The 23422-nt window shown below is 36.1% G+C and overlaps 2 protein-coding genes and 1 pseudogene across 2 annotated transcripts; all 3 read left to right on the top strand.

Annotated features, from left to right (window-relative positions):
* Positions 1 to 338: 338 nt before the first annotated feature.
* Positions 339 to 4718, top strand: LOC145771762 (uncharacterized; annotated as a pseudogene).
* Positions 4719 to 5058: 340 nt separating this feature from the next.
* Positions 5059 to 10600, top strand: LOC145771761 (uncharacterized). The gene is made up of 3 exons (XM_082583495.1): positions 5059 to 5145; positions 7095 to 7476; positions 9584 to 10600. Exons 1-3 carry the CDS (start codon positions 5059 to 5061, stop codon positions 10540 to 10542), a joined length of 1428 nt encoding a protein of 475 aa, XP_082439621.1. The 3' UTR covers positions 10543 to 10600.
* A 4595-nt stretch (positions 10601 to 15195) lies between these two features.
* Positions 15196 to 23098, top strand: LOC145771760 (uncharacterized). The gene is made up of 3 exons (XM_082583494.1): positions 15196 to 16007; positions 16907 to 17619; positions 22959 to 23098. The coding sequence occupies exons 1-3, from the start codon at positions 15436 to 15438 to the stop codon at positions 23096 to 23098; spliced, it is 1425 nt and encodes a 474-aa protein (XP_082439620.1). The 5' UTR covers positions 15196 to 15435.
* The last annotated feature ends 324 nt before the right edge of the window (positions 23099 to 23422 follow it).

Below are 23422 nucleotides of genomic sequence, written 5' to 3'. Positions count from 1 at the left end.
AAAACCATACAAATGTGATGTTTGCCGCAAGTGCTTTTCAGATGAACGAAATTTGATCACTCACCAAAGAAATCACTCAGTTGATAAGCCATACCAGTGTGATGTATGCAATAAGTGTTTTTCAGTTAAATCGACTCTGATAACTCACGAAAGAATCCATTCTGGTGAAAAACCATACAAGTGTGATGTATGCAGCAAGTGGTTTTCAGATGAACGAAATTTGATCACTCACCAAAGAATGCAATCCTGTGAAAAACCATACAAGTGTGATGTTTGCCGCAAGTGTTTTTCAGATAAAAGAAATCTGATAGCTCACGAAAGAATTCCTTCAAGTGAAAAGCCATACAAGTGTGATGCATGCAACAAGTGTTTTTAGATAAGAGAAATCTGGAAACTCACCAAAGAATGCATTCAGGTGAAAAGCCATACAAGTGTGATGTATGCAACAAGTGTTTTTCACGAAAACCGAACTTGAAAACTCACCAAAGAATTCATTCAGGTGAAAAGCCATACAAGTGTGATGTATGCAACAAATGTTTTTCACAAAAAACGTTTTGGAAAACCCATCATAGAATTCATTCCGCTGAAAATCCATACAAGTGTGATGTATGCAAGAAGTGTTTTTCACGAAAACCGAATTTGATAACTCACGAAAGAATCCATTCAGGTGAAAAACCATACAAGTGTGATGAATGCAACAAAAGTTTTTCAGATCACTCAAGTCTGATAACTCACTAAAGAATTCATTCAGATGAAAAACCATACAAGTGTGATGTATGTAATAACAGGTTTACCCAACTGTGAAATTTGAAATATCACGAAAAAATTCATAGCTGTGAAAAGCCTTACCAGTGTGAGGTATGCAATAAATGTTTTTCACAGAAAAAGATATTGGCAATTCACCAAAGAATCCATTCAGGTGAAAAACCATACAAGTGTGATGTATGCAACAAGTGTTTTTCAGGTAAATCTGATTTGATCACTCACCAAAGAATTCATTCAGGTGATAAACCATACCAGTGTAATGTATGCAATAAGTGTTTTTTACAAAAATCAAATTTGATGACTTACCAAAGAATCATTCAGTTGATAAACCATACTAGTGTAATGTATGCAACAAGTGTTTTTCACAAAAATCAAATTTGATGACTCACCAAAGAATTCATTTACGTGAAAAACCATACAAGTGAGATGTAAAGTTTTCTTCATATACTGCCATAAATACAACCATCAGTAGTCAGATGTGGGCTGCGTCAGAATACTATGAATCGTTTTCTGTACAAACTTTTGAATTCCATTGCATCATGCTCAAACACAATGAAAACTTTCTTAAAGAAGAAGATGTTGTACTAGCCCTTCTTGCGTGCAAGCCATCAGGCAACTCATAATTTATCATCCCATTGTTAAAAATCAAACTTACAAGTAGAGATGTAAATCTCTGGCTTATGGTTGGCACATCTCAAGCATTGTCTGTAATTTGGTCCAGCCAGTTGTTAAATGCAGTACCACACTCGTGTACAGTTACGAAGCCACCTGGGATTTTGGTTAATGGGCATGTTAGGACCAGGTGGTCAGTGTCCTGTTTTTCTGCTTCACAAAGGCACTTTTAACCAGCACACCACACCTTTACCAATACAACATCAAGAGGTTGTTCCAGTTGATGTGCATTTGGTGAAAATTTGATGAAAACCACACAAGCGGTTCTCGAGTTACAAGTGAAATAACCTTAGCCACTAGGTGGCTTCATAAATAAGGAGCAATAGAAAAACGGCAATATCTCAAGAACCGCTCAACATATTTGGATAATTTTTAGCTCTACCCTCATGTTTTCTGAGTGGGCTATCTGTTTATGAACATTAAAACAAGTTTTGGCTACTACTTTTTGAGATAAAAAGAAACTAACCTCTTGTCGTTACGCACCGATAAAACCATGATGCGTAACTTAAAAAAAAAAGTTGTTTGTGTAGAGGAAAGATTGATAAAAAGTTTGGCAAAAGCAGTATAGTGCTAAACTGCTACAGTCCCAACTTTTAGCCCAAATCACATTTAAATGTAGTGAAAGATGGAAACATTTTGATGTTTTTTATTTTCCCTGAAGAAGTTCAATATTCCTTTGTGATGTCATAGTTATGTTTGTTTTCTCTTAATCACACCATTGTGCTGTCATAGACATGCTTAAAAGAAGTGTGGTTGCACTTAATCTATCCAATTTGAACTAGTTTGCAGGACTTTGAGACTTTAGCACTTTTCTGTTTTTGCCAAACTTTTCGTCAATCTTTCCTCTACCAAAAAAAAAATTTTTCAAAATTACGCATCATGGTTTTATTGGTGCGTAACGACAAGAGGTCAATTTCTTTTTATCTCAAAAATTAGTAGGCCTAGGTCCCAAATAAAATCAGTTTTCATCTTTGATGTTTGTTTTGTAATATCCTGCATTGCGGGAATATGGGTAAAACTTTATACGTGTCAGGAAAAGTATTATGAAGCATTTATTTACTATGTGAACACTGAGCAGTGCTGAAAAACTCCACTTTAAATGGAAAATTTCTTCATTCAGGGTTGGTAGTTACTAGCAATAGTCAACATGGGTGGTGGGCATTTGAAAGGAACATTAACCTAAACTTTTCTGACAAATGCACTTACTTTTGACAGCTAAAAATATCAGTGATAAGATCTCTTGCATTATGTCACAAATGATCTGCTGCAAGAAGCATCAATGACAAAGTGTCTAAGACTTTACAAGTTACAACACACGAAAAGAATACGTCTGTTTCAACATTTATAAAGCATATACATCGTTGTTAAGTTATCAGTTGAAAAACATGTTTAAACAAGCTATTGGCAATAGCTTGCATTGGTAAATTGCCACAAACAATATAATGTGTGTTCTGAATACTGCCGTCTTGTTTTTGCCAAAATTTCATCAACCCATTGAGTGTGTACAAGAATAACCAGTCCCGGTATACTAACATCGTAGGCTACCTTCCATAAAAGGAAAAAGAGATTAACTCATCTACATTATGTCATGTATCAAATTGCATTAATTCAATGTTTGTCAGGTCTACTGCCACAAACATGCCTGAGAATGAAGAAGAAAGCGAAACAACGTAGGACTATGCAAAAAACATATGCTGCTGCCAAGCACAAACAATTAGTAATTTCAGCACAACCATAAAAACCATTTTTACTAGTTTAATGTTTTTCAAGAGCACTATAATGAAACTAAGCTGCAAATTGTAAAAAATTTGCAATTGTTCCAGAAAAATATGAAAAAAAACAAAAAAACATTGCATGTTTCACTCCGGAGACAAACCATACAAGTTTGTTAAATGCAACAAGTGGTTTTCATATGAAACACAACCGATAAGTCATCTCCAAATACTTGGTTTGTTGTCTACACATACGTTTACACTGATCAAATTTGATGTGTCACGAATGAATTCATTTTGAGTGCTAAACTGCACAAATGTGACATTGGAAATCATGTTTATATGTAGAGCATAGCTTTGTGTTTATATAAAATAGCTCATTTAATAACTAAGCAATGTTTTGAACATTCGTTTTTTTATGTCTTTCTGCTTCTACTTCACATCATAAACTATATTTGGATTTTGTTCAAAAACTGCTGTAAATTTGTTCATCATTGTGTTGATGAATTGAATTATGATTCATGACTATTTTAATGTCTGACAAAACTTACTTGATTGATAAAATTTTTTATTGCATCACTAAAAAGCCATCGTTGTGAAAGCAGTTGCAGCACCAGATATTTCTTTGGTGTAAGCCATGTCAGTTGTTGTTGTTGTAAGCCATGTCAGTTGATATGTCAGTTGTTGCATATCCAAAGTTTTAGTTGAATGCAATGTTTGAAATTTCCTCTCAATCAGTGTGATTTACCAAAGAATCCCTTCAGGCGAAAAAGCCATGCGTATGTGACGTATATATGCAACAAACACTTTGCACGGAACGAAATGTGATAATGCAGTTGTGAATGGTAATAGCTACACATTTTTTTCTTTCAATGCATTGCATACTTATAACTGGGCATGGCTATTATTGCCAATAATGAAACACTGTTTATAATCACAGTTTTCGAAGTACTTTTTGTCATAACGCTTTCATGTGTTTGCAATGTATGCTTAATACAATTATGAATGGATGTGAGTGAACTATCATCACATTGTATTTGTTAGTGCGCTCTATAAAAATTTTCATTTGTTGTTTCAGGTTGACATAGTAAATACCTTTTGAACATTTCAACCACATTTTACTGTTTTATCTTTAAGCTGTTGCGTAGTCCTAAGTAATTCTCTTGATATCATTGTCATTTTCACAACTCATGGAAAAACTTAAAGGAATTGTTGTGAAGCTTGAAGATGTTGAACAATATGTAGACCACAGGAATATGAATGAATGTTCAGTTGTTGCAGAAAATGTTATATTGACCTAAGGATGTCACTCAAGAGAAAGGCCATATAAGTGTGATATATGCAAGAAATATTTAAAAAAAAGGCATATTTAAAAACTCACCAAAAATTTCTTCAGATGAAAAACCATACTAGTGTGATGTATGCAACAAGTGTTTTTCAGTTCAATCAAATTTAATAACTCACCAAAGAATCCATTCAGGTGAAAAACCATACTCATGTAATGAATGGGTCATTCATGTCAACTCAACAGTCAACAGGTTTAAAAGTGCAAGCTCAAGACCTTCTTAGATTTTCTTGAAATTCGCACTAAAGTTTCATACTGATGTATAATGAAATGTGATTAATGTAAGGGAGACATGAATATTCAATAAAAGCGGTTGTGAATCAGTACCGGTACATCACAAGAAAAATGAAAAATAGACCGAAAGTCATGTGTTTATGAATGCAGCTTTATATATATTGAAAAGGTGGGCGTACTGAAATGAATTTTATTCTAAGCCTTTGCTAAGGCCATGTCTTTACTTCAAAAAGTTTTTTTTCTGATCTTTAGGCTAATAAAATATGCCTGTGACAAACATGATGCTGTCCTAACAATCTAGATATATTTTACTGCAACTGTGACAAATATATGACAAATGAAAAGCGCTTCAGTCTGAAGTATTTCATTAAAAGATATTACCAAGGCTTAGAGGTTAGTGCGTCCACCTCTGAATCGGTAAGCATGTGTTCCTCCTTAAGTATGCAAACATTGCAATCAAACCCGTTTCTGGGCTCAAGGCTAAGAAGAAGTTCACAGTGCCATGGTGTAAAGAGAGCCGTGGAATCACCATGACAATTGATTCTTCTGTACTGTGAACATGTTCGAATGAAGTTGTCACAAAAGAAGTTGGAACATTATGTTTACATGGAGTGTGCAAGGCGGCCATTGCGTGGACGTTGCCATTTCTGTTTCAAGTGGTGATTTGCTTGAAGCAATAGTAACATGGGCATGACCGAGAATAACCTCAATACCTTCAGTAATGTTTTGGAGCAAGGTCAAGCTTTTTTTCTCAAAACCATTTCTACCACTTGCTGTAGTTAGAGATTTAGTTATCAAAAGTGGCAGCTGGAATCATGGCTCCTCATCTCGATCAACGCACGGTGGCATTCGTGACTCGGAGGCCAAGATTACGTTCTTTCGTAACAAGGATAAAATTCTAAGCTGCTACTTTACTGAAGAACATAACTTTGCATTCTGGAATTATATATAAATGGCCTTCATACCTTGATGGGGTGTTGCTCAGTAGGCTCAGTACACTATAATGTAGAGTTGCATTTGTTCATCGATAGCTTTGTTTTGCTTATTTGTCTAGTTTGCAAAACAATGTATGCATTTTGTTTGTACTTAGTAGCTCACTTAGTAATTCTGATACTGTTGAAGTCAAAAAATATCATAACGCAAAATGCAAGTTATATATTCTACATCATGTATCCTCAGGCTTGCTTCACATCGTATTTTGATTGTTACTAGGCCAGTAAGCGTTAAATAGCTGTTTGTTTGGGTTATAAAAAAACCCTTTAGTTTTAGAGAAAATTTTCTTTTTAATACAGATAGGAACATGGTATTTTGAATCCATAGAACCAAGTTTTAACGCAAATATCTTGCCAACCTGATGTGCCAGGAAAAAGTTAAGAAAATTTTCCGAATCAGTGTCAAAAACCATTCAAGAATCACCTCATCTGATCTCCATTTAACATTTTCTATTGACCACTGTCATTCTTTTTATGTAAGTAAAGTGCTTGCTTGAAAAAGATCAATTTATATGCAAAATGTGCATTTTTTAAACTTTATAAAAACCTTTTAGTTTTAGAGAAAATTTTCTTTATAATTCATTATATAATAAATTTTATATTATATAGTAAATTCAATTTTTTTTACCACACCATTGCACACATCTCACAAAGTTTAATTTGTTGTTTTCAGGTTGACATTGCAGGGAGTGACGTTGTAACAACATTTAGAATATTTTATTTCCATTTTGTTATTTTTTTGATTAGTATTCTTCACTTCAGTGGTGCAAAGTTATTCTGTTCTATCAACTGATGTTTTCCTGAGTATGGAAAACATGAAAGGAATTGTTGAAAAAGTTGAAGATGTTTTAGAACAGGGGTCACCAAACTACAGCCCGAACTGATTTCATCCGGCCCGCTAGGTGCTGCGGAAATAACAGCTGCACTACAACTGTTAAGGAAAAAAGATGTAATGTTTTTTCAAGAGCACGATGCCCTGTAGTGTATCACGGCAGGGGATAACTTTTCCTGCAACCTTTCGATTTTCATCACAACTTTGCTACTCCACCGCTGACTTTGTTATTTATTCAAGTCAAATTCAAGTCAATGGAGATTCTAAATAGTTGTATATCTTTTCGCAATTTGCATCCGGCCGCAGCTGTTAATCTCGCAGCAATCCGGCCCTCAGAAAAAAAGTTTGGTGACCCCTGTTTTAGAATATGGAGTCCACAGGAATATTAATCACTGTTCGAATGTTTCAGAAAACTTTGTGTTGACGGAAACAGTTCACTCAGTTGAAAAGGCATGCAAATGTAATGTATGCAAAAAGTGCTTTTCATGTAAAATACATCAGATAACTCACCAAAGAATTCATTCATTTAAAAACCATACCAGTGTGATGTATGCAACAAGTGTTTTTCAGATAAATCAAATTTGACAACTTATCAAAGAATTCACTCAGGTGATAAGCCATACAAGTGTGATGTATGCAACAAGCATTTTTCACGAAAAGAAAATTTGACAACTCACCAAAGGAGTCACTCCCATGAAAAACCATACAAGTGTGATGTATGCGGTAACAGGTTTAAACAACGGTCAAGTTTGAAATATCACCAAAGAATTCATTCAGGTGAAAAACCATACCAGTGTGATGCATGCAACAAGTGTTTTTCAGATAAAAGAAATCTGATAACTCACAAACGAATGTATTCAGGTGAAAAACCATACAAGTGTGATGTATGTAACAAGTGTTTTTCACAACAAAAAAAACTATTAGGTAAAGCACCAAAGAATCCATTCAGGTGAAAAGCCATTTCACTGTGATCAGTGCAATAAGTGTTTTTCACAAAAAAACAAGCTTGATAAATCATCGAAGAATTCACTCGATGCTATGCCACACAAGTGTGATATCCAACAAGTGTTTTCCTGACAGATCTATATTTAATTCTCACAGAAGAATTCACTCTAGTGTCGAACTATACAAGTGTGATTTTTGTTGTTAGATTTCAAAGGCCTATTGATATAAATCACATAATGTTTAATCACAGTAGAATTCATGAGTGTGATTAGCCGATCTTATATTTTCGTATATTTTTTTATTTTTCATTGCTTTAGTTAAACGGGCTGTCAGCATGTTGCGATAGAAGCCGTAATTAGTACTAAAAGCCTAGCATTCTCTGAAGTGGCTCATACTACCTTCAAGTGAGTCAGTTTTCAGGTTAGTGTTAGCCTATACGACTTTCTCTATGACCAATGTTTGCATCAAGTCCTTAATGTTGTTGCCTTAGCAAAAAAGGTCCCTTGTTATGTGAAATTGCTACCTTGACCAATGTAATTTCTACAATTTTGGTAAAGATGTCACTTTCTTCAACCACAGACAAATACAACCAAGCAACCACACGGCATTTAACATAATCCATTAAAATTAAACATAAACTATAAGCTACAAACGTTTTCGGCCATACACACGTTAGCCTTTATCAAGTAACAAAAATAACTGCTTATCATATCTACAATGAAAATGAATAAGTGATCTAAACACTGAATTGAAAAACGAAATGCACAATGAAACGGCAGAGCATAGGAGAAAGGCACATCACATGGCGTTTAAATTACGTGAGGAAAAGACGCATCATATGACGTATCAAAAAAAGACGTTGAGTAAATAAGAAGCACCTGAGGCAAACAACTGTGTATTGAGGCGAGGATTGTATCATTTTATGAGCAAAGCCTCGTGCTTTTAGTGTCGAATTCGTTGGAACATTTACGCATAATTCTAAACGACTCCAAGGATGGTTTGTTATTGGAACATGTTTGACAATCGAATATGTGATCTTTAATGGCACTTTGCTTGTTCAAATTAGTTAAATCTAAGTGCTCCCTCACTTTCGTGGCCAAATCCTGCGTAGACATACCGATGTATGTACAATTCGCGTCATGCGAACAAGTGAACTTGTACACGACATTTGAACACAAGTAAGAGAGAGTCCCAGATTTAAGCTGAAAATAATAGCCAACTTTGGACGTTTTATACACAGGAACAATATCCACGTTGAACTTCATTTTGATAAAACTTGACATATTTCTGACAAAGCGTCTCGATGCTTTACCCACAAAGGGAACTGTAAGACAGTTTTTCCATTCACGTTTGTCCGCTTGAGAGTGCATAGAACGTGAATCCAAAAACCCCCTCAGCACCAATGTAATTTCTGTCATATTAAAAAAAAAACAAAGAAAACAATTGAATGTAGTAATTCTCTTGTCTTGCGGCATTCAGATTTTGAGTTATTTATGTCGTTCAGTTTCGAGCTATTTATGTCTTGCGTCATTCGAATTCCGATATAAAGTTGTGTATCAATCGAAACAGCAGTAGTTGCATAGTGTTACTTTGTTATCCTAAAGTAATTGTTTGGTTTGTTATAAATATTGTGAGTGCACTATCATCACATTATATTTGTTAGTGCACCCTTCACTAAGTTTAATTTGTTGTTTTAGGTTGACATAGAAATACCTTTCAAATATTTCAACCACTTTTTACTTCTTGAACCTTCGGCTGTTGTGTAGTCTGTAGTCCTAAGTAATTTTCTTCATTTCAACGTGATTTTTACTACTCATGGAAAAACGTAAAGGAATTGTTGTGAAGCTTGAAGATTTTGAAGAATATGAAGACCACAGGAATATAAATGACTGTTCTGTTGTTGCAGAAAACATTATATTGACCAAAAAATGTCACTCAACAGAAAAGCAATGTAAGTGTGATATATGCAAGAAGTGTTTTCCACAAAAAGCACATTTGAAAACTCACCAAAAAATATTTTCAGATGAAAAACCGTACCAGTGTGATGTATGTGGTAAATATTTTTTACAGAAAAAGACTTTAATAGTTCACCGAAGAATCCATTTAGGTGAAAAACCATACAAGTGTGATGTATGCAACAACCGTTTTGCACAGAAATATACTTTGATAGTTCACGAAAGAATCCATTCAGGTGAAAAACCATACAAGTGTGATGTATGCAACAACCGTTTTTCACAGAAAAAGACTTTGGTGATTCACCAAAGAATCCATTCTGGTGAAAAACCATACAAGTGTGATGTATGTAACAAATGTTTTTCAGTTAAATCATATCTGATAACTCACAAAAGAATTCATTCAGATGAAAAACCCTACCAGTGTGATGTATGCAACAAGTGTTTTTCAGACAAACGAAATTTAATCACTCACCAAAGAATTCATTCTGGTGAAAAACCATTTCAGTGTGATGTATGCTGCAAGTGTTTTTCAGTTAAATCAAATCTGATAACTCACCAAAGAATTCATTCAGGTGAAAAACCATACAAGTGTGATGTATGCAGCAAGTGTTTTTCAGATAAACGTAATTTGATCACTCACCAAAGAATTCATTCAGGTGAAAAACCATACAAGTGTGATGTATGCAACAACAGTTTTTCACAGAAAAAGGTTTTGGTTATTCACCAAAGAATTCATTCAGTTGAAAAACCATACAAGTGTGATGCATGCAGCAAGTGTTTTTCAGACAAACGAAATTTAATTACTCACCAAAGAATTCATTCAGATGAAAAACCATACAAGTGTGGTGTATGCAGCAAGTGTTTTTTAGATAAACGAAATTTGATCACTCACCAAAGAATTCATTCAGGTGAAAAACCATACCAGTGTGATGTATGCAATAAGTGTTTTTCAGTTAAATCAAATCTGATAACTCACCAAAGAATTCATTCAGGTGAAAAACCATACAAGTGTGATGTATGCAATAGCAGGTTTACACAACTGTCAAGTTTGAAATATCACCAAAAAATTCACAGCGGTGAAAAACCATAGCAGTGTGATGTATGCAATAAATGTTTTGCAGTGAAATAAAAAAATAAAACTTGATGACTCATCAAAGAATTCATTCAGGTGAAAAACCATACAAATGTGATGTATGCAACAAGTGTTTTTCAGTTCAATCAAATTTGATAACTCACCAAAGAATCCATTCTGGTGAAAAACCATACACGTGTGATGTATGCAATAAATGTTTTGCCGTGAAATCACACTTGATGACTCACCAAAGAATCCACTCGGGTGAAAAACCATACTTGTGTGATGTATGCAATAAGTGTTTTTCAGATAAACGAAATTTGATGGTGATGATCCTTTCCTCTTGCTCAGTTCAGCCATATCATTTGAAGCGGAAGTTGTAATTGCAAACAAGCCAACACTTCCTCTTGATATTATTTTAACTCCTTTCCTCCTGCTCTGTTCAGGCCTGTCATCTCAAGTGAAAGTTGTAATTGCAAACAAACCAATACTTCGTCTTGAATGTTTTCAAACTCCTCTCCGCTTGATCAGTTCAGTCCTATCATCTCAAGCTAAAGTTCTCATTACAAACAAGTCGACATTTCGTCTTGAATTTTTTCGACTTCTTTCCATTTATTTACTTCTGGCTTATGATCTCAAGCGAAAGTTGTGATTGCAAACAAGCCATAATCACAACCATCAGTAGTCAGATGTGTGCTGCATCAGAATGGTATGAATCGTTTTCTGTACAAAGTTTTGAATTTCATTGCATCATGCTCAAACACAATGAAAACTTTTTCAAGGAAGAAGATGTTCTACCAGCCCTTCTCGAGTGCAAGTATATCAAGTAGTATCATCCCATTGATAAATTTCTAGCTGTTAAAAATTTAAGGAAGCTAATTAATTCTAATTTAATCAGCTGTTTACAGGCTAATTAAATTGTTTCAACGTGTCGATATAAATGAGCCTATTTAATTACTGAGCAATTATTTGAACAATCATTTTTTTATGTCTTTCTGCTGCATCATAAAATATACTTGGATTTTTGTTCAAAAACTTCTGTAAATTTGTTCATCATTGTGATGATGAATTGAATTATGATGCATGACAATTTTAATGTCTGATAAAACTTGATTGATAAAATGCTTCATTGCATCACTACAAAGCTTTCGTTGTGAAAACTGTGGTTGCATCAGGTATTTCTTCAGTGTAAGCCACAAGGTATCTGTGCCTTCAAGTCTGCCTTGATATGTCAGCTGCTACATATCCAAAGTTTTAGTTGAATGTAATTTTTCCTAAATTAAGAGCTCACCTGCAGGATAATTTTGTACGCTTTCTTTTTTTGTTCAGTGAAATGATGCTGTAGGCATTGTCACTATGCCAGTTCGTTAGTTGCACAGTGTTACATTGTTATCTCATAGAACATGTTTCGTGTGTTATGAATATTGTGAGTGAACTATCATCACATTGTATTTGTTAGTGCACCCTTCACCAAGTTTGATTTGCTGTTTCAGGTTGACATTACAAATACCTTTTAAATGCAATTTCACCACATTTTGCTGCCTGATAGTTAAGCTGTTGCATATAATTGTTTTGATATCAACGTAATGTTCGCAAATTATGGAAAAACTTGAAAGAATTGTTGTAAAGCTTGAAGATGTTGAAGAATATGAAAATTACAGGAATATGAATGACTGTTCAGTTGTTGCAGATGATATTTCGGTGAGGTTTGATCACAGAGTCATTACTTGCGAATAAGTATATCAGTGTGGAATGTGTGACAAGTGGTTTTTGCAACGAATCAATTTGATAAGTCATCAAATAGTTCATTCAAGTAGCAAACCATACAAATGTGATATATGCAGTAAGTGTTGTAAGTGTCATATACACTAGTATACAGGGTTATCAATAATTAACTGTGGCTTTGATGAGAGTACGATACAACCGAGGCTTTAGTTCAGCGCATACTTGACATTGACGACAGATAAGCTTGGTTTCTTCACTCGTGTATGGAAGATTTCTTGTTCTTATAAAGTGGAACAGTCTGCAATAACCTGGATGCCCAAGTGACTCATGAAGCGATTGAAGACCCTGTGCTTGCGCAAACTCGCGAAAAAGCATAAGCAGCTGTGTCGTCGACTCCTGGCTTGTGTCGTATTTTGTAATGATATTGACTGAGTTGGAGATATGCTAGAAAAGGAAATATGCTGGAAATGTGATATTTCTTGACTTTTAATTTTTATTCTTTTCGAATTTTCTAAACCTAAACTGGTCATTTTTTTACCTTCCTGCCCTTCACAAAAGGCCTAAGCATTTCGTCTCAGGTGGCTAGACGTTTTCGTGCAATGCTAGTTATATATATGTTAATGTTACTGCAATTGCAATATTAATGTTAGTGTAATTATCTTAAAATTTAAAAACGCCCAAAAATGCCTTATATTTATGAGAAAATGTAATTGTTTGTTTAGTTTAGCATTACTTTATGTTATAATTCAAAATTTTCAATTTTGAAGCCATTTTCGGGAAATTAGAATAAAAACCGATTTTGTGACGTTATTTCATCTCAAACAATTTATTTCAATAATTTTTTTGGGTAAAAATTTGATTTTTATGCGCACAATACTAGGGACGGTACATTACGGGACGCGCAACTCCGTTGTTCCTTCAACATTAGAAGGGTCAATTGCCAATTTGACAATTTTTTTACGCTTTACTGCTGGCTTTCTTTCAACTAAAAACCTTAAATTACTTTAAAACCAACTTCACTCTTCTTGTATGACCCATAAAAAGTAAAATATTTTGTAAATTACAAAAAAACGTAACCCTTGTAGTGTTGCGGATAAGCCAAAAGCGGATGAAGTTTCGCATCCTTATGATCTACAATCCCTAGCACAATACACATGGCTATTATCTTGTAAAATATTTTAGCTCTGTGATTTGCATAGCTCCCGTTATTAGCGATTAATTATCACGGGGCCAAGATAGCCCGTGACATGCTTTCCTCATACGAAAACAGCTCGTATTAAGATAGGGTTAAACTCAGAATTGGCACATCCATAACATAGTTCTGAAAATAAGAAAGAGAGAGATAATAATACAAAACTAAAGTACTTACAAACTGATCTGGCAGCCGCTCAAGAATTAATTTAAGCTAGCTAAAACTAGCAGTTACAAGGACTGACAAATACACAATAGAACACTAGTGTTATAGATTGTAGAACTAAGAAAGGAAGGCAAAGAGTTGAAAGCACAAGCGCGGAGCACTGATCGAGCGTAAACCTACAAGCAGTGCAATGCTCTATAGCACGAGTTGAATAAGTCACAAATTTTCCACATCTGCCTTAATATGTCAGTTGTTGCATATCAAAAGGTTTAGTTGAATGTAATTTTTCCTATACTAAAAGCTCACCTGCAGGATAATTTAGTATGCTTTCTTTTTTTGTTCAGTGAAGGGCTGCAGTCTTTGTCACAATGCCAGTTGTTTAGTTGCACAGTGTTACGTTGTTATCGGATAGATAAAAACTTCTTTTGATCACAACCAAAACTTAACCCAAAACTTCTTTTGATCACACAAGTAGCATCTACTTCAAGATATCTTGGTTTCTTATGGTGGGAATGTGAAAGTTGAGATTGTAAGCAAGCCAAAAATGTTTAATGTTTTTTATCAACTTTTTTACTGTTGCTCAGTGAACGGTTATCTTCTCAACAACAATGATTAAAAAGTTTGTGTGATGACGATTACAAACTCGGGAATAACATGATAAAGACATTAGCTTGATGCCATTTCTCACTACAAATCGACATCTTCGGAGTTCTATAGCAATAGCTAAATTAGGCAAAGCAATTTTAAGACAAGTCTAAAGAAATTAGTTCAAAATTTCCAACTATTAGTTTCAAATTAAAGTTTGATGCATACAGATGCTGCAACCGAAAAATTGTTTCAAAATACTACGTTTTTCTGACACAAATCATAATTTATTTTGTGGCACACATGCGTGCCACTGCATCAAAGGGGAGGAGCCTATCTTGATCAGAGTGAGAAACTAAAGGAACCCAACGCTGCTGGAGCTATATATTCATGTAAAAAGTTTGTTTTGAATATAATTTATAAGACATTTGTCTTGTGTCATTTATGATGCAGTATTGCGTGTTTTAAGTCTATACTGGTCTTGTCATTTCAAACACATCTGTAGTGGAAGCTTAGTATACCTCCTTTAAAACTAAACGAATATCTCCAGATTAACGCAGTTCGTATTACAGGATTCATAGTTTTGAGGAGTGATTTGGGGATTGAGTTCCTCCTTGTTGGTGTTGGTTTTATTTTATCTTCTTATGAATAGACATGGCTCTTTAATCTCATATAAACACTCTTTGTAATTATTGTCATCGATGTGCATTTTTTTCATAACAATCACATGCATGTGCAATGCATGCTCAACACAATTATGAATGAATACTGAAGTCTTTGTTACAATGCCAGTTGTTGCACAGTGTTATGTTGTTATCAGATAGAAATTGTTCGGTTTGTTATAAATACTGTGAGTGACCTATCCTCACATTGAATTGGTTGGTACACCCTTCACCAAGCATAATTTGTTGTTTCAAGTTGACGCAGTAAAATCCTTTCTAATAAATTACTACCTTTTTCTACTTGAACGTTAGGTTGTTGCGTAGTCCTAAGTAATATGTTTGATGAATAATATCAACGTAATTTTCACAACATATGGAAAAACTTGAAGGAATTGTTGTCAAGCTTGAAGATGTTGAAGAATATGAAGACCACAGGAATATATACCAAATACCATAGCGGTGTAGTTTATACAAGAATTTTTCTCAAAAACTAACTTTGAAAAGTCGCCAACGACTTCACTCTGGTGAAAAACCTTTAAGTGTGATGTATGCAACAAGTGTTTTTCACAAAAACCGAACTTGATGACTCACGAAAGAATCCATTCAGGTGAAAAGCCATACCAGTGTGATGTATGCGATAAGTGTTTTTCACAAAAACCGAACATGATAATTCACCAAAGAATCCATTCAGGTGAAAAACCATGCAAGTGTGATGTATGCAACAAGTGTTTTTCAGATAAACGAAATGTGTTCACTCACCAAAGATTTCATTCCGCTACAAAACCATACCAGTGTGATCTACGCAACAAGTGTTTTTCAGTTAAATCGTCTCTGATAGCTCACGAAAGAATCCATTCAGGTGCAAAACCATACAAGTGTGATGTATGCACTAAGTGTTTTTCAGTTAAATCGACTCTGACAACACACCAAAGAATTCATTCAGGTGAAAAACCATACAAGTGTGATGTATGCAGCAAGTGTTTTTCAGATAAAGAAAATTTGAAAGCTCACCAAAGAATTCATTCAGGTGGAAAACCATACAAGTGTGATGTATGTAAAAAGTGCTTTTCATTTCAATCAAATCTGATAACTCACCAAAGAATTCATTCAGGTGAAAAACCATACAAGTATGATGCATGCAGCAAGTGTTTTTCACGAAGACCGAACTTCAAAACTCACCAAAGAATTCATGCAGGTTAAAAGCCGTACAAGTGTGATGTATGCAACAAGTGTTTTCAACTTTCTACGCTTTATTCGGTATGTTTGTCATTACAGACCGCTTTTTTTATAATACATTTGTCTTTTATGACATATACATTTGTCATCATAAATGACATTGTGTCATTTATGATGCAGTATTGCGTGGTTTAAGTCTATACTGGTCTTTTCATTTGAAACACATCTGAAGTTGGAGCTAAACATACCTCCTTTAAAACTAAACGAATATCTCCAGATTGATGCAGTTTGTATTACAGGATTCGTAGTTTTGAGGATTGATTTGGGGATTGGGTTCCTCCTTGTTGGAGTTGGTTTTATTTTGTCTTCCTATGAAAAGACATGGCTGTTTAATCTCATATAAACATTGTTTGTAATTATTGTTATCGATGTGCATTTTTTCATAACAATCACATGTATTTGCAATGCATGCTCAACACAATTATGAATGAATACTGTTAGTCTTTGTTACAATGCCAGTTGTTCAGTTGTACAGTGTTATGTTGTTATCCGATAAAAATTATTTGGTTTGTTATAAATACTGTGAGTGAACAATCCTTACATTGAATTGGTTGGTACACTCTTCACCAAGAATAATTTGTTGTTTCAGGTTGACACAGTAAAATCCTTTCTAATATTTTACTACCTGTTGTTGCTTGAACATTAGGTTGTTGCGTAGTCCTAAGTAATATTAGTTTTGATAAATGATATCAACTTAGTTTTCACAACATATGGAAAAAGTTGAAGGAGTTGTTGTCAAGCTTGAAGATGTTGAAGGATATGAAGACCACAGGAATATATACCAAAAGCCATACCGGTGTAGTTCATACAAGTATTTTTCAAAACCAACTTTGAAAAATCACCAAAGACTTCACTCTGGTGAAAAACCATTTACATGTGATGTATGCAACAAGTGTTTTTCACAAAAACCGAACTTGAAAACTCACCAAAAAATCCATTCAGGTGAAAAGCCATACAAGTGTCATGTATGCAACAAGTGTTTTTCACGCAAATGCAATCTGATAACTCACCAAAGTATTCATTCTGGTGTAAAACCATACCGGTGTGATGTATGCAACAAGTGTTTTTCAATTAAATCGACTCTGATAGCTCACGAAAGAATCCATTCAGGTGAAAAACCATACAAGTGTGATGTATGCAACAAGTGTTTTTCACGAAAACCGAACTTGAAAACTCACCAAAAAATCCATTCAGGTGAAAAGCCATACAAGTGTCATGTATGCAACAAGTGCTTTTCACGCAAATGCAATCTGATAACTCACCAAAGTATTCATTCTGGTGAAAAACAATACCGGTGTGATGTATGCAACAAGTGTTTTTCAATTAAATCGACTCTGATAGCTCACGAAAGAATCCATTCAGGTGAAAAACCATACAAGTGTGATGTATGCAACAAGTGTTTTTCAGTTAAATCGAGTCTGATAGCTCACGAAAGAATTCATTCAGGGGAAAAACCATACAAGTGTGATGTATGCAACAAGTGTTTTTCAAGAAAACCGACTCTGATAGCTCACGAAAGAATCCATTCAGGTGAAAAACCATACAAGTGTGATGTATGCAACAAGTGTTTTTCAGTTAAATCAAATCTGATGACTCACCAAAGAGTTCACTCTGGTGAAAAACCATACCAGTGTGATGTATGCAACAAGTGTTTTTCAGTTAAATCGACTCTGATAACTCACCAGAGAATTCATTTACATTAAAAAAACACACAAGTGTGATGTCTGCTTTAAGTGCTTTTCACATCAGTGATGTCTGATAACTTGTCAAAGACTTTACTCAGTTAAAAAACGATGCAAGTGTGATGTATGTAACAAGTGTATTTCACGCAAATCAAATTTCATTGATGTGTCACGAATAAATTCATTTTCAGTGCTAAACTGCACAAATGTGACATGGAAATCATGCTTGTATGTAGAGCATAGCTTTGTGTCCTTATAAAAGAGCCCATTTAATTACTCAGCAAGTTTTTTAACAATCGTTTTTTGATGTCTTTCTGCTTCTACTTCACAACATAAGCTATATTTGGATTTTTGTTCAAAAACTGGTGTAAATTTGTTCATCAGTGTGATGATGAATTGAATTATGATTCAATTCATCATCACACTGATGTGATGATGACCCAACCAGTCCCCATTACCGAGGGTGGCCGGATTCACCTCCAAGTGCCGCAATCGCTTTCACACCTTGCCTCCACATCGATCTGTCTAGCGCGTCCTCTCTTGTCAAGCCCACCTTGCTGCTTTCATCCTCAACTTGCTTTTTCCATGTTTTCTTTGGTCTTCCTTGTTTTCTACGATTCTCCACTCGCAACTCCAGCGCTCTTCTCAAAACATCATCTTCATCCCTTCTCAAAACATGCCCATACCACCTCACTCCATTCGCTTTTGCCAACTTATCAACACTCTCATTCAACCCAAGCAAGCTCATAAGTACTTCTGTACTCCTTTTGTCCATCAGCTTTACACCACACATTGCTCTCACCATCGCTCTCTCAGTTCTTCTTAAAATCACCAATTCGTTTTCCCGTAAGCACCATGTCTCACTTCCGTACAGCATTGCAGATCTCACACAACTAGTATAAATTCTTCCTCTCATTTTCAACGGAAATCTTTTACCACATAACAACTCTCGACACTCTCTGAATTTCACCCAACCAAACCTTCCTCTTGCAGTCACTGCCGGTTCGCAACCACCACTGGCATTCAATCTATCTCCTAGATAGCAAAAGGCATTTACTGATTCAACTTCGTCATTCAGCTTTTCAACAGGACCAATCATTCCTTCCTCAATCTTCTTGCATCTTTCACATTCAAAACCATCTCCAGATCTGCATGTCACTCTCTTCATCTTTGCACATCTTCCATGCACCCATTTCTTGCATTTCGTACATATAACAGAATTTGCCATCACTCTTCTTCCGCAGACGCCACATGGGTCAATTTTGCTCATTTTGATTTCCCCTTCCGTTCCGCTTATTACGACCTTTGTCTTTTTGATGTTCACACGCATACCTTTACATTCAAACGACTCCTTCCACATCTCAAATTTTCCTCTCAGATCTTCCATTGTGTCACTCAACAAAACCAAATCATCGGCGTACAGTATCTCCATTAATGAATGTTCTTGTACACATTCGGTAATCACATCAATAACAATGGCAAAGATTAGAGGAGAGAGGACAGAACCCTGGTGTACACCGACCTTCACCGAAAACTCGTCTGAGAGGGCAGATCCAACGCGAACTCTCGTTCTTGCACCGTCGTAAAGACCCATTACGGCTTGCACGAGACTTTCTGGCATTACTTTTTTTCTCATTGTCCATTCCATCACTCTTCTTGGAACTCTATCAAACGCCTTTGCCATGTCCACGAAACACATGTACAAGTTTTTACCCTTGTCCCGATATTCCTCTTGCAACCTTCTCAAAATAAAAATAGCATCTGTCGTTCCCTTCCCAGGCATAAATCCACACTGCATCTCGTCCAGCTTCACCACAGATCTTATTCTATTCTACAACACCCTTTCCACTACCTTCATTGCATGCTCCAACAGTTTTACTTCCCTATATCAGGGGTCACCAAATGGCGACCCGCCACGCCATATCGCTGCGGCCCGCGGAAGGTATCAGCGTACAAGTATAACCCAAAATACTTTTCTTGAGGAGTCAATGAGCATGAAGGTAAAAATACTTTCCGGGAAGCATATGTTCGCTTAGCATACGATTCCACCGACCGACCTTTCAGATTGTAGATCTAGGTGGGGGTCGCTTAAAGTTATTCCAATGCGATGTCCAGCCACACTGTCCCAGTGGTTGATTAAAACGTCTGTTTTCGAATTTCGTAATTGTTTGTGAGCATTGGGTTGCTTATTTTAAGTTTGTAAGTGTCATGTAAACACTAGTGTGCGTTTCACCGTTATTGTGTTTCACGAGCAGTGTTCCCGTTAAGCAAGTTTTTGTTAGCAAAATAGGCCGGTGTGCCAACTCAATTTATAATAAATTGGCAAAATATTTTATATAAATTTAAAGACATTTTCTGGTTGTATCAAGAAAATGAAATATATTCTGACAGATGTTGGTTGTATTACTTCTGGTTGTATTATGGTTGTATTTTCATAAGACAACTTCTAGTTGTATTATGGTTGTATTTTCATAAGACAACTTCTGGTTGTATTATGGTTGTATTTTCATAAGACAACTTCTGGTTGTATTATGGTTGTATTTTCATAAGACAACTTCTGGTTGTATTATGGTTGTATTTTCATAAGACAACTTCTGGTTGTATTATGAAAATATTTAGTTTGGTACTGCAAAATGTTGTTAATCAACAATTCTTGTCATGCTGATAAGCACCGCAAGTGACAGTTGTCTAATAATCAAGAAATACGGTTTTATAGACTCTCACAAAAAGATGAAAAACCAACTCATTGCTTTTTAGAGGGAACACCGTTCATGAGTTACGATAGAAACGTTTTTTCGGTGATTTCTACAAGCGTTTGTTTTATGGTGCCTAGTTTCTTTCTCCCTGTTATTGGAGCCTATTTTTCGCTGATATGTTTGCAGGTCACTGTTGTTGCCTGTATTGCGATGTGTCAAACATTTCTTTAGTTACTGAAACTGTTAATTGCAAGATATCTTTTGTGAAGCAAAGTGACAACATCACTCTTACTTGGCGATGAATATTCTAATGAAACCGTTCGCCTCGCTGGTACAAGTGCGCAAAACAAGTGGCCTCGTTTATTAGGCATTGTTAAAGCAGTCAAAAGTATTGTTAAAGGAGCTTGGTCTGGCAGTAGCGTTGTTCGACTAATTTTGTTGCTGCGGTATTCCAAGATAAATAGTAACAACATGTAACGCTGAATACTGGGTACGAAATGCGTTCATTTCTAGCATAAGAGTCAACCTACCTAAAATTTTATTAGTACGGCCCGCCACAGCTCTCCTTAGTGCCAAAGTGGCCCGCATGCAAAAAAGGTTGGTGACCCCTGCCCTATATGAACCACAATCCATTACATCACCCTTTCCCTTGAAGATGGGTATCACCGCACTCATCTTCCATTCATTTGGCATTTCTTTTCCATCTAACACACGTTGACTGATTTCCTGCATTGCTTTCAATCCTGTCTCTCCACTTGCGCGTGTCATTTCCACAGTGACTTCAGATAGTCCAGGAGCCTTCCCCGATTTCATTTTCTTCATTGCTTGCGTCACCTCCTCTCGAGTAACTCTCCTTAATAGACCTGCTACCACGTCGGCTTCCACATTTTGATCCCAATCGTTTTCCTCGTTCATTATCATCTCTATATGTTCTTTCCAAATTCTTCCACGATCTTTCTCACTGAAACCAAGTTTTCCATCCCTTTCTTTAATACATCGGCCACCATCTACATCTTTCCCATTCCGCTTCATAACCTTCATAAACTTATATACTTCGTTAGGACTGTTTTTTAATTTGGTCAATTCCTGCTCAGCTTCTTTGTTCATAGCTTTTGCAACTATTCTCTTTGTCCGATTTTTCAATTGCTTGTACTTGAGCTTAGTTTCTTCTGATCTATTTCTGCACCAAGCCTTGTATGCGACTTTTTTCTCCCCAATTACTTCCCTCACATCTTCATTCCACCACCACGTATCTCCTCGATCCATCCTGCCTTTTGTTTTCCCACAAACTTCATCGCAAGCTTGCAGAACTCCATTTTTGAAGGATCCCCATACATCATTCACATCGTTGTGAACAAGACTTTCAACTCTCTTTTTAAACCTTTCTCTTGTGTTGGCATCTTCTTACTTCCAAACTTTTCTTTTGATCACCCTTTTTTCATTTACAGTTTTCTTCAGACCCTTCTTGTCCAAGTCGATAACCACCAACCTATGCTGAAGTTCGCATGGTATCGCTTTCACATCTTTGATCGGTTTTCTGTTTTTCTGCATACCAACCCAAAGTCAATTTCGGGTTGGTATGCAATTTCATTTCCACCTGCACTGAAAGTCACTTTTCTTCCTTCCTCTTTCTTAAACCAGGTATTTGCAACACACAAGTCCTTTTCATCACAGAACTCAAGTAGTCGCCTTCCATCGCGATTTCTTTCTTCCACGCCAAGCCCTCCATGAACACCTTTAAACCCATCAATTTGTTGGCCAACGTGGCCATTAAAGTCCCCAAGACCCAATACAATTTCCTGATCACTTCTTGTGCTCCGTTCATAGGCCATTTCGTCATAAAACCTTTCTTTTTCAGCATTGGATCTTCCACTTTGTGGTGCATAAGCACAGATTACTCTCATCACTACATTCTCGACCACCATCACTATCGCCATTATTCTGTCACTCTGTCTACGAACCTCAACAACATTTTCATATAGCTCTTCCTTTACCAAAATCCCGACTCCTCCGGTCCCAATATCATTGCCCGACCACCACAGCTTGTATCTCCTTCCTTTGACACCCAAAAACCTGGCTCCTCTGTTTCTCCATCGGACTTCCTGTAAACAGCAAACATCTACCTTCCTCATTCTCAGCTCTTCACTCACCTCAGTACCTCTACAACGCAAACTTCCAACATTTAGACTTCCCAGTCGTATCCCTGAATTTTTAACAGAAATGTTAGACAACCCGGAGATTCTTCGCACCCCCTGCCCATTTAAGGGCTGCCGGGGACTGGGAGCCATTCTATTTTTGACACTTATCATTAGGATTTTTAGGTGCATTTTTTTCTACAGGGAGCATGCCCTTGCTTACCCCCAACCTCCATTTAAAGACCGGAGTGGTCTTGATGACCGGATGCCTCCGCACGACAACTAACGAGTTCGGCCAACCCGGGTTTGACTTAAGTTTTCCTTCTTGAAAAATGTTGCCATTGTAACCGTTGTAGCATGTAGCTATCATCCGCCTACGCCGCCAACCTGCCTGGCACGGGTATCAATGTCAGAAGTGAGGTCCAGAACTACCAGCGGGACGTGTTCCGGTGCCAACGGGCCCAGACATGGAGTAAGGTGCTACCTCTCCTCCTGATATTGAGGATGCAGTTTAACGTCATACCCAGGACGTTGTTCATGACATTGTGTGTGTAATTAATTTCGGACTTCTGAATGGTGACAGGATATCTTTACATTTCAATTTTAATACATATTGATGAATGGTTATTATTATTATATTATTATATGAATACTAATTATTGTTATCAAAGTTGCATTTTGTCATAACATTCTCATTTATTTGCAATTCATGTTCAATACAGTTAAGCAATGATTGTGGTTGCTATAGTCTTTGTTACAATGCTAGTTGTTTGGTTGCACAGTGATATGTTGTTATCAGATAGATATTGTTTAGTTTGTT

This window comes from Aplidium turbinatum, chromosome 6 (genome assembly GCF_918807975.1).
Source record: "Aplidium turbinatum chromosome 6, kaAplTurb1.1, whole genome shotgun sequence".
Taxonomy (NCBI): domain Eukaryota; kingdom Metazoa; phylum Chordata; class Ascidiacea; order Aplousobranchia; family Polyclinidae; genus Aplidium; species Aplidium turbinatum.
This window is presented reverse-complemented; position numbering and strand designations above follow the sequence as displayed.

Coding starts and splice junctions, on each gene's coding strand:
- LOC145771761 (XM_082583495.1), top strand. CDS start 5,059: ATGACAAATGAAAAGCGCTTCAGTCTGAAGTATTTCATTAAAAGATAT. Junction 5,146..7,094: donor GTGCGTCCACCTCTGAATCG/GTAAGCATGTGT, acceptor AAACCATACCAG/TGTGATGTATGCAACAAGTG. Junction 7,477..9,583: donor ACAACAAAAAAAACTATTAG/GTAAAGCACCAA, acceptor AGACTTTAATAG/TTCACCGAAGAATCCATTTA.
- LOC145771760 (XM_082583494.1), top strand. CDS start 15,436: ATGACTCACGAAAGAATCCATTCAGGTGAAAAGCCATACCAGTGTGAT. Junction 16,008..16,906: donor GCATGCAGCAAGTGTTTTTC/ACGAAGACCGAA, acceptor ATACAAGTATTT/TTCAAAACCAACTTTGAAAA. Junction 17,620..22,958: donor TCACGAAAGAATCCATTCAG/GTGAAAAACCAT, acceptor TAACCGTTGTAG/CATGTAGCTATCATCCGCCT.